General features: G+C 38.5%; 1 protein-coding gene across 1 annotated transcript; it reads left to right on the top strand.

Annotated features, from left to right (window-relative positions):
* Positions 1-1,593: 1,593 nt before the first annotated feature.
* rnasekb (ribonuclease, RNase K b) lies at positions 1,594-7,489 on the top strand. The gene is made up of 3 exons (XM_061739142.1): positions 1,594-1,804; positions 4,720-4,802; positions 6,880-7,489. Exons 1-3 carry the CDS (start codon positions 1,727-1,729, stop codon positions 7,022-7,024), a joined length of 306 nt encoding a protein of 101 aa, XP_061595126.1. The 5' UTR covers positions 1,594-1,726; the 3' UTR covers positions 7,025-7,489.
* The last annotated feature ends 4,459 nt before the right edge of the window (positions 7,490-11,948 follow it).

Here is an 11,948-nt window from a genome sequence, read left to right as displayed (position 1 = left end):
TTACCGAACGTCTCCGAGTGAAGCCGAGTAAAGCCGAGTGAAGCCGAGTGAAGCCGAGTCAAGAATAGAATAGAATAGAAGACTTTATTTATCTCCCAGAGGAGAAATTCAGTCGTGCAGCAGCCAAAACACACACACACTTTATACAAAAAATTTAAAATAGAAACCAATAAGTAGTTAAATAATAAAAAGAGCAATATAAAAAGTAGAAAAAGAGTGTTCAAGAGAGAAAAAAATAGTAAACACCAAAAAAAAATGGATAATATTTACAAAAAAATTACAAATATTTTCAAAAATACTTGAGGTATTTGAGGTATTTACTGGTTATATAAAGAGACAGGTTTATTGCACATGGGTGGCTACAGTTGGTTATTATAGAGTCTGATGGCTGTGGGGATGAAGGACCTGCGGTAGTTCCTTCTTGCAGTGGGTGGAGCAGTCTTTGGCTGAAGGAGCTGCTGATGCTCCCACAGTGTCATGTAGGGGGTGAGAGGGTTGTCCATGATGGAGTTCAGCTTGACCAGCATCCTCCTCTCACCCACCTCCTCGGCAGAGTCCAGATACAACCAAGAACCGAGCCAGCCCTCCTGACCAGTCGGTTCAGTCTCTTCCCCTAAAGTCAGATTTATTTGTATAGCACAATTCGTGCACAAAGCAACTCAAAGTGCTTTACATAAAAACGTTCAAATAGGCTTCTTGAATTACAATCAACATCATACAGAACACAATAAAAACATTAACAGTAAGATTAAAAAATCCAAACTCGAAAGATGTATTTAAAATTGACATAGATTACCTTGTTTGCAGCTATCCTTGTCCAGTTTTTGATATTATGTTTTGCCTTTGTTTTATTTTGTTCTTTGTTTTATTATCTATTCTATTATCTTTGTATATCTGTTTTTCTGCATTACCAATTTATTTATTTATTTATTTATTCCTTTCTTTTTAGGTCCAAGGGGTGGGTTTGGAAGGGGCTGAGAATGTGTTAATGCTTGTTTAAAATCATTGTGGATGCCACCTTTGATACGAAAATCATGAAAAATAAATAAAAACATTTGATCACAAAAAAAACAGTAAGATTAAAAAATAAAATTAAAATAGAAATAAGAAAAGCTAACAGTCGATAAAAAGGGCTGCAGTTTAGCAGCAGTTAAAAGCAGAAGTAAACATAAGGGTCTTTAGCTTAGTTTTAAAAATAGGCAAAGTAGAGCATGTTATGATGGAATGTAAGGAGTATGAGAGGGAGAGGAGAGTATTAAAGGCAGAATTGAGTAGGGGAAAAATAGGTTTTATGACAGGTAACTTGTTGGAAAGGACAGAATACATTAGAAAGCATGTAAGGAAATTCCTTAAAAGAACAGGGTTAATGGAGAGGATTTAGGTTTTGTTTTATTTTATTTGTTTGGTTTTTTGGTCTATTGTCGACCTTATTTGGTCTATAACTGTCAATGTTCCACCATCCAGTCCGGTAGGTGGCGGTAAATGCACCTTTAAGTTGGTGCCAGCCGCCATTAAACTCCTAAAAGAAGAAGAAGAAGCAGCAGCCGAGTAAAGCCGAGTGAAGCCGAGTAAAGCCGAGTGAAGCCGAGTAAAGCCGGGTGAAGCCGAGTAAAGCCGAGCATCAGGATCAGCTGACTGCGGCGTGCCGTCCTCAGATGGATCGTTCTTGAGCTGTTTTAACGGACCAAACACAATATCAGCCTCTGATCGATCGGTGAACGCAGACATGCCGTCGCTACTCTTCTGCGGGCCGAAGATGGCCGCATGCGGGATCGTGATCAGCATCTGGGGAGTCATCATGCTGGTGAGTCCCTGGATCCCCGACACGGGGAGCCGACTAATTCCCGGAGAGATTCAACACTGTTCACTGGGGGGGCTTTAGTTTATCGTGAGTGTATGTGTGCGCAAAAACGGTTACAGTTTGGGACACTTACAAAAGACACGTATGTGTCGCGTGGTATCTGTAATACTGTACGCTGAAAAGTCTCCAGTGGATAGACGGAGCCCTCGCAGGCCGAGCTGAACTGTCATGCAGGGATGGACATGGCTAAATGCTGGATTTTTGCCAAATCACTTTCTTACACACACGTATATGTATCGACGTATGTGTGTGTGTGTGTGTGTATATATATATATTTATATATATATATATATATATATATATATATATATATATATATATATATATATATATATATATAATGTGTGTGTTTGTTGGATGAAGAGGCAGATGGTCCTCTTTAAGCAGTCATGTGACCTTAGTTCTCTCATGTGATGTTTCAGAGGAGGAAGTCGTTTTTTTCTTCCTTCTCTCTCATAATTTAATTTCTTAACGGGAATATAATTCCCCATCACCTAAGTATTTAAATATCAGAATGATGTTGGGTCTGGTTTGTGTTTTCAGGCTTATTTCAGTAATGTGCAGTGTTGTTGTCAGTACTACTCAAGTTGTAAAATAAAATAAGGGGGGGTGGTGGATTTTATCATATGGGGACAGATAATTTGTACTGATTACTAATAATATAATAAATAAATATAATAAAATAATAGCACTGACCAAAACACCTGCAGAAACACTGCAGGAATGACATAGCAGCAGTTAAATGCAGCCTTCTGTAAGCTTTAAATATCCACTGGGCTTACATCAAATACATCAAAACACAACAATAAAAAACAGTTTTCTGAACTTATCAATATGACTCTGTCCTTCACAGGATAAGTAAAATGGATCACTGCAAAAACTCAAAATCTTAACAAGAATATTTGTCTTATTTCTAGTTAAAATGTCTCATTTTAGTAAATAAATCTCATTACACTTAAAACAAGACTCATCACTGGAAAAAACAACAATTTTCACCTGTTTCAAGTAGATTTTCACTTAAAATTAGCAGACAAATCTGCCAGTGGAACAAGATTTTTTTGCTTGGAATAAGAAGATAAATCTTGTTCGACTGGCAGATTTTTCTACTTATTTCAAGTGAAAATTTACTTGAAACAGGTGAAAATGGTCAAATAAGTTATTTTTCTGGTGATGACTCTAAATGTTGAAATAGCAGTAAAACCACATTCATTGATGAAATTACATAAGGGATGGAAAGGGGGGATGGCAGTTTTACAGGGGGGATGATTTGGACCGTTTTTATTTCAGGGGGATCTCATCCCCCCTCATCTCCAGTACTGGTTGTTTCCAGTTTTTTGAGGGGCTCTGTGGAAAGTTATCTTTGGGCTTAAACTGTAGTGTTCAAACCCTCACTAAACGATTAACAGAGATGTTGCTGAATGATGGTGAGACCTCCGCCTTCTCAGAGCTCCTAACACCTGACTGGAGTTATTTTAACTTCTGCCCCAGACATTGAGTCAAGGAGGAGGAAGGGTGGCAGTTTTTTGCAGTAGCTATAAATGTAGGCAGACCCCTCATCGCCGTCTTCCTCAAGCTTTGAGCTGAGTAACTCATCCAGTGTTGTGTGTTGAGTCTTGAATGAAAGACAAACCCTGTGCTTCTGTAAAAAGAACAAGCTGCAGGTGTTGTTTCAAATATTAGAGTCCCGTTGGAGTCATCACGTGACTCTGACAGATACCAAAAAACAAACCTTGTCAGATATGCTGTCACAGCCTCATTTTTTAATTTAATATTGTTGAAGATGTTCTCAGTGCTCCTCAGACTGTTGTAGATGGCACGCGAGAAGCTTCTGATCTGTTTTTTAGGTGATTAGGACTCATTAATCATCTCAGACGTTTGACGCTTGAGTCTGTGATTCTGACTCACTTATGAGGTTGTTGGTCATCTGAATGCTGTCCAATGCTGTCTACACACAGTTTCCTTAAACATTTTGCTCACCAAGCTGTCATGGGCAACTGTCAAAGTTAGCTTTGCTCCCAGCTTCTTCAGTCCAACGCCACCAAATAACTGCAGAGATGCAGTCAGACGTTTCCAGCAGGAATTTAACATGTTGACTCGATGGTGAAGTCAAAAATGACCGCCGTGTTGTTGCTTTGCTAAGCGCAGTATGAGAATTACTGATGAGGGAGTGATCACGGCTGGCCATTGGCTGAACCAATTGTCAATCAATCACATTAGAAATCAATGTATTAATTGACATAGACTCTCCTGACGTGGTACAAAAAAAAAAAAATCCCTCCCCTCAGAGTTGTCATGGCTGTGAAATCAAATGATCGAAGTTTTTGAACCAGGTTGTAAATATGTTAATTTCTGTTCTAAAGTTGGACATTTTCACACAGAAGTGAGTGGAAGTCAAATTGGTTCTGCTGTCTCTGGCGGCCGGTCGAGGAACTGCACCAAAAAGACTTCTGTTGAACAGAGTTACATTTGAAGACAATCGGAAAAACAAACTGAATTCCTTCTCTAAAAGGAGGGAAAACCTAAAAGTCTCGAGTCACTGAAAAGGAACTCAGCTAGCGGCTAACCAGTGCTAGGCACCTAGTGGTGCATCCAACCAAACGTAGGTTTATTAATCATCAGAAGGATATTGAAACTATACATGTTGTGGTATCACAATTAATATCTGTTAAATTAGCCAGATGTTTACCAGCAAGACATGCGACTGGCCGAAAGAGGCAGAGCATAAACATCAGACGTGTGGTAGAACAGCTGCAAGTTAGTTTCACGTTATTAAAGTGTTGTTACGGCTCTATTGAGGCTAGCCAAAGGTTTCTAGCTCAACCCTCAGCCCTGTCTGACCCTGTCGTTGACTGTTTCAGGCCATGTTGGGGATCTTCTTCAGCGCCAAGTCAGCTGTGCTGATCGAGGACGTGCCGTTCACCGAGGAGGACATACGCAACGAGTAAGTCACCTCAAACAAAGGCTCCACTCAGACTCCTTCCTATTGGAACAAACGTTAACATTCACCATCAGAACTCTGACTTCTACTGAATCTGAGCTCTTTTTTAGCTAATTTAAAGAACCAAACCAGATATCAGTCACGTAGGTTTCTGTCATGAACTCGAACCAGGAAGTGTCTGTGTTGTTAAAGGTTTGCTTTGATGATGAAGCTCATAAAAGCGTCTTTAAGTTGCAGCAAACAGTTCTTGTGAAGTAGAAATGGACCAAGGGGCGATTTAGAACCAGTTATTGGTTTTATCCAGATAATTATGAAGAAACCACTGGTTCAGATCAAGAAAAAACAGTGAAAACAGGTGCTACTCTGTCTTCAACACTTGGACGGACAGACAGACAGACGGAAAGTGCACTTGCATTATTTGCAGACTGGTTGGTTGGCCGGTGGTTGCCCGTTTATCTCAGACATTTGCTGACACAACACCAAGCCAGTGGCAGTGATGATGAATGTCCAACATAGCAAATATCTACAGCCGGCAGGTCACGCCCCATTGAAACTACAGCCAATGAGAGAGCAGCCGGCTAGAGCAGACGCAAAGTGTGAACAGCACAATGACTTCCTCATCTGATCACAGTGAATCATGTAATGTGAACAGCCGAACAATCAGCAACTCTGAAAGTTTTTTAGTTTTAAATCATGTTAAATATCCAGCGTTTTGTCTTTGAGCCATTCACACATAACAATCAAGTCCCAACAGGAGATCAACCACTGATTTGCGTCTGCCCTCCGAGCTTGGCTGGAAAATCTAGATTAAAATTGTGCAGTTTGAAAACGAGTAACAACATTTTGGCTGTAGTTTCTAGTCTTGATTTTTTTTTTTTTTGTATTATTATTATTAAAGGAGCCGTCTGTAAGAAATGGCCAAAACTGGTACTGCAGTCACTTTCCAAATATTGTTGAGCGGCGTGTACCCTCCCCCTCCTCCCCCGACCAGAGGTTGCCAGGTAGGCTGCAGAATGCAGCAGGAACGTAGGCTGCCATGGCTGCGATAATTAGAGCCGAGCTGGCAACCCGGATGCCGAAACAATACTGACTTGGTGATTGGGAGATAGGTGGAGGGTGGAGCTTCAGAAACAATACTGACTTGGTGATTGGGAGATAGGTGGAGGGTGGAGCTTCAGAAACAATACTGACTTGGTGATTGGGAGATAGGTGGAGGGTGGAGCTTCAGAAACAATACTGACTTGGTGATTGGGAGATAGGTGGAGGGTGGAGCTTCAGGCCAAAACAAAAAATGACAACATCAACATCAGTTGAGGGCTGCAACTCTTTTTAAACTGGAATATCCTGGCTTGAGTGCTGTTGTCAGTGACATAAGTATTTGAAATGAATATGATTTTTAAATGTCTGTTGACATATGGGGTAGGAATGGGCGATATTTTACCGTTCACGATAAACCGTCAAAAAAATTCCCCACGATAAGAATTTGTCATCTTACGGTAAAAACGATAAATTCCTGTTGATGATGTTTTTGTGTAAAGCTGATTTATGGTTCTGCATTAAATCGACGCGAAAGAAAGAAAGAAAGAAAGAAAGAAAGAAAGAAAGAAAGAAAGAAAGAAAGAAAGAAAGAAAGAAAGAAAGAAAGAAAGAAAGAAAGAAAGAAAGAAAGAAAGAAAGAAAGAAAGAAAGAAATGAGCTGAGCCTGAAAGAGAAAGAAATGAGCTTGAAAAAAAAAAAAAGAATAAAATGAGCCTGAAAGAAGGAAATGAGCAAGAAAGATAAATTCCTGTTGATGACGTTTTTGTGTAACAAACGTGGCGGATCTGAGAGCGAGATTGATTTATAGTTAAAAAGGTGGAGTTGAATTGGTATTTTTTTTATCGTCATTTTTATCGTTATTGGGATAAATGCCAGAAATTATCGTGATACATGTTTTAGTCCATACCGCCCATCCCTAATATGGGGGTCATTTTATGATTCGTTTTATTATTGCTCTTACATACAGCTCCTTTTTAAAGAAAAAATAATTTAAAAACCAGCGTCAGCTGTGTTGGTAACAACCCTCTGATCTCCTCCACAGCAAATCCCCTCCCGGGAACATCTACCGCCTCTACAACCAGGTGGGTATCAACTGCTTCATCGCCGCCGGCATCTACGTGGTGGTGGGCGCCATCTCGCTCTGCCAGGTGCGCCTCAATAAGCGGCAGGAGTACATGGTGACATAAAGGGCTGGGGCGCCACGGCCTGACCGACGACCCCAACAACTCGCTGTCCTGAGAAAGTCCACCTTCAGACTGAGCTACCACTTGTTCCTGGACACTTTGATTATCAACGTACAATAAATGGGTGGGGTTAGGAGTCGCCTGGAATAATTTATTTTGAATTTAAATGTGTTTGTTGATGTTGAATGAAATGTGGCAATCTTCTGAACTTAGTGAAAGCGACCAAATTCTGAACTGCTTTGGTTCAAACTTCACATTTTTGCTGTGAGACAACATATCAGATTGGTTGCTTTTTTTTTTTCTTCTTGTCATCTTCCATCAGTTCAGTTGGTATTTCCTCCTGCTGTTTTCTGAAGTAAAATAGATATAGGAGTGGGTTCTGTGTGGTAATGTGGAACAATGTAAATTGATCAAAAACCTTGTAATGAACGTTCCTTGTCAATAAAGTGTATGTGGTGGAAACTTGAAGATGGTCGACTCGTTTATGCTGGTAGTTCCTTTTAAAGAAGAATAATTTCAGAGAAGTGCTCTACAGGAGTTCCTTTTGGGTTTCATGTTTGGTAATTAAAATCAGAATAAATCCAGACGTAAAGCAGATCAAATATTTGACATTTGATTAACAAGCACCCTTATGAACAACTATGGTGCAGCTCCACAGAAGTGTCTTTAGAAGAGGATTATTACAAATTTAAGATTATTACAAATTTACTTTCAATTTGTAATAATCTATCCTGTACGATGAACCTTACTTTCACCTCCACTTTGTAGCTCCGCTACTCTTTCCCCTATTTATTTATCAACACCGATTTTTTTTTTTTTAAAGTACATCAGTCACGAGATCCGATGAAACCACTGTTGAATGATGAACAGATCTCGAATTCCCGATTACTTTTATTTTGTAGGGGTCTCATAAGGAAGTCCTTTGATACAGGGCAATTATGAGGTCAACAACAGACCATGGGTGTATAGTATACGGAGCAGCAGCAAAGACGTCATTACAAAAAGTAGACAGACTGCAGTATAGAGCACTGAGAATATGCATAGGAGCTATTAGGTCAACCCCCACTAACGCAATATTAGTAGAAGCAGGAGAGACACCACTGGACTTAAGAAGGGAAAAACTGACACTTACATACTGGGTAAGATTAAAAGGGAGTGGGGAAGAAAACCTTGCAACAATGACAATAAAGGACTGTTGGGAATACTCTAAATTCCAGAGACATTGGTTTGGGTGGTCAAGGGATGGAAGACTGAGAACATATGGAATGGAGACATTAGAATTCACTAAGTACACACCGATGAGTAATATACCTCCTTGGCTCTTCCCAGAAGCAAAGATAGACATGAACGTACTGGAACAGAAAAAAGAATGGAGAATGAAGGAAGTAGGAGTCAAAGCGAGTGTGAGAAATAGTTATTACAACTACCTGAAAATATACACAGACGGGTCAAAAAATCAAAAGGATTATGTGGGAATAGGTGTATATATCCCTGAGTTCGATGTAAATATCTCCAAAAGATTATTTAATCAACTATCAGTAAATACAGCAGAAATGGTGGCAGTCTTTATTGGGTTATAGTGGGTGGAAGAGGTTAGTCCTGATATGGTGGTGGTTGCACAGATTCAATAGCTGTATTGGAAAGTATACAATCAACAACAACTTACAGAGAAGATTTACTCATAGATATTCATCATAGTTTATTAAGAATACACAGATGTGGCATAGACGTACAGTTCTGTTGGGTACCAGCACATGAGGGAGTAACAGGAAATGAGGGTGCTGATAAATTAGCAAAAATGGCATTGCAAAAGGAAATAATACCAGTTCCACTAGGAAAAGGAGAAGGTAAAGGAATAATAAAGAAGAAAGGAATGGAAATATGGCAGAAAAGGTGGGAGGAAGATCAGAAAGGACAGGAATATCACAAAATACAAAAGTCTATCATAACCAAGAATTATACAGAAAGGAACAGAAGGGAGGAAATAGTCATAACAAGACTCAGACTGGACCACACAGGATTAAATGGCACTTTGTATGTTGTGGGAAAAAGGGATAGTGATAAGTGTGAGAACTGTGGAGCAAAAGAAAACAGTGAACATATTCTAATGTATTGTAACAGATATGAAATAGAAAGAGAAAGGCTACAGGAAAAAGTCAGAGAGGCAGGAGTAGAATTTGAGGGGGATACTGGGAACAGAGGGAGAAGGGGTTGAAATCACCAGAAAGGCACTGATTAATTTCTTAAAAGACACTAGGCTGATAAATAGAATTTAAAACAGGCTAAATGAAATGATTTTACGCTCTTGTACAGTACGTGGCGGTATGCACCGTAAAGTTATTTGCGATTCGCCAATAAAACTGAGAAGAAGAAGAAGAAAAAGAAGTCCTTTGGACCAGAGCAGTGGATAAAACAGAGTGGCGACACTTCCATAGGACCGCTTTTCCGGGTTATGGAGCCCTCTGGAGTTCCACAAGAGGCGATGAAATACCGACCAATTTTAAGTCATTATATGTAGTTATTATATCGGAGGCGCTTTTTATGTTAGATATGATTTTTTTTTTCAATTTTTCAATTCATACATTTAATATGCCAAAACATTAGTTTAAACACGCAGTAGATCACCGGTTACCACTGAATTAATTATATTGTTAACCTCTGATTTAAAATAAATATTACATGTTTATATGGGACGTTGAGTTCAATTATTTTAAAGGTAATCCTGAACGAGCCTTGTGAAGTTTCTGCTGTCAATAGACTCCACAAGTGGGATAGCTATAAATTACATGAGCAGCAAAATAATGTTGTGGCTGTTCCTTTTCTTAGTTGTGTATGTGAGTCATGTTTTCTTCTTGCAGGGTTTGCTGTTCCTAAAGCGATGCCTTCTCCACCTCTAGGAATGGGAACAAAGTGACCCTTTGCTGAGTCACTTTTTGATTTAAAAGCATATGTCATCATCTGCTTGTCTTGCTTTTCTTTTATCAGAGTACAGTGGATGTATTTGAATGTGTGTTTCTCCCTCACAGGTCCCAGGTTCTCCAGCCCAAGATTTCTAGTCATTTCAATTCAATTCAATTTATTTGAACAGACAAAAATCAACAGATTATTAAAGTCAGTTTCCGCAGATAGTCCTTGGGAAGACGAGGATCCTGCTCCCTCTCATCCTTGATCTGCAAATAGAAATATCATTTATTTTCCTGCTCCACTAACACAACTAGTCATCATCATACCATGGTATGATCACTGTTTTACATACAATAATAAATGTAAAAAAAAGCATGTCAGACCTCACCTTGATTATTATTAACATTTCGGATTTACTGAGAGCACTGCAGTTGTTAAATAATAAAATTAAACCTAAAAAATACAACTTGCCTAATAAATTGTGCACACAGTGTAGATTAATACTTTGTAATGGCGTATATATTTAATTGACACTTTTATTTTGTTGCCATTGATGAATATAAAGACATTAAGATAGTGAATGCTCGGATGCTAGATTACTTTTTCTCACTCCTCTTTCTGTTTCCCACTTGTTTGTTTGATGTGCACAGAGGATATTGCTAGAGGATATTGTAATAAAGCCAACTTTTACACCAGATACGCCTCTTTTTTTCAAATTGTTCCCCTTTGGAGAAGTCAGTTGGTCAAACACTAGACTGATTAAATATTAAAGGTTTTAGGGTCCATCCTGCCCCTTAGCAGGAAATGGCGTCAGGCACTTTTCAGAGTATTCTAATAAAATATATGCTCATATTCTCTGTAAGTGTGTAAAAGGAGCTGGTGTTCCACTGTAAGAAATGTAAGACATTTCGTAGTCCCACCTTTGTTCTGCTGTCCTAATGCTGGAATACAGTCTGTTAAATAAAATTGTTCTTCCGTAATGCCAAACATATTTTTCTGTGATTTAAGAGCCTTCATACATTGTCTTTTAATTATTTTACTTGTTCTCACAGTCAGACACTTGCTCTTATTGTCACATTCATCATTTAAATACATAAGACTGTATTTGTGTGTGATTCCTCCCCAGCGCAGCATAAAACACACTGACCACAGACTGATAAACGTCTGCAGCATCGTACTACAGATGTAAATAGATCTGGATCATAAAATATTTAACTGAAAACCATCATTTATAATTGTCCAATGTAAGAGAGTATTAACAAATCGCTTACATTAAGATGCATTGCACCAGATTACAGTAATTTATCTGCAATCCATGAAGCAAAGTTTTCCCTCCCCCCAAAATAACACAGAAAAGCTTGTCAAATTATGCTTTTAGTTGTCATCCAGCCATTCAATACACGTAACTGACATTGATGTCAGAATCAGAATCAGAATCAGAATCATCTTTATTGGCCAGGTTCGAACATTGTCCAACATGGAATTTGACTCCGGTAGTTTCGCTCTTTGGTGATAAAATAAAATAAACAATAAAACAAATGTGGTATTTCTATGATACAGAATAAACAGTATAAACATTTAAGGTGCAGCAGTTTGAGGTAGAGAGAGAAAAGAAAAGAAAAGAAAAGAAAAGAAAAAGGGACAGTTCTGAATAAAAATAAACATAACCTATTTACAATTTTACAGGGCAATTATACAAAAAAAATACAAAAAGATTATACAAATTATACAAAGAAAGAAAGAAAGAAAGAAAGAAAGAAAGAAAGAAAGAAAGAAAGAAAGAAAGAAAGAAAGAAAGAAAGAAAGAAAGAAAGAAAGAAAGAAAGAAAGAAAGAAAGAAAGAAAGAAAGAAAGAAAGAAAGAAAGAAGATAAATTAATCTCAGTGATTCATTATCATCTGTAAATGTACCTGTGTACGGTTTATTTTAATATTTACCGTTCAAAAGCGAGCTCACTGCTGTCTGTCCCATAGACTAACATGACATAACAGTGCGGCTGTCATGTTAGAACTCGCGGGGTTTA

This window comes from Cololabis saira, chromosome 14, assembly GCF_033807715.1.
Source record: "Cololabis saira isolate AMF1-May2022 chromosome 14, fColSai1.1, whole genome shotgun sequence".
NCBI lineage: Eukaryota > Metazoa > Chordata > Actinopteri > Beloniformes > Belonidae > Cololabis > Cololabis saira.
The sequence above is the reverse complement of the archived record's forward strand: the minus strand, read 5'-3'. Positions and strand labels throughout refer to the sequence as shown.

Bases quoted from the DNA above. Each gene is read 5' to 3' on its own strand.
- rnasekb (XM_061739142.1), top strand. From the start codon at position 1,727: ATGCCGTCGCTACTCTTCTGCGGGCCGAAGATGGCCGCATGCGGGATC. The intron at 1,805-4,719 runs GTGAGTCCCTGG...TGACTGTTTCAG, and splicing joins TCTGGGGAGTCATCATGCTG to GCCATGTTGGGGATCTTCTT. The intron at 4,803-6,879 runs GTAAGTCACCTC...TCTCCTCCACAG, and splicing joins GAGGAGGACATACGCAACGA to CAAATCCCCTCCCGGGAACA.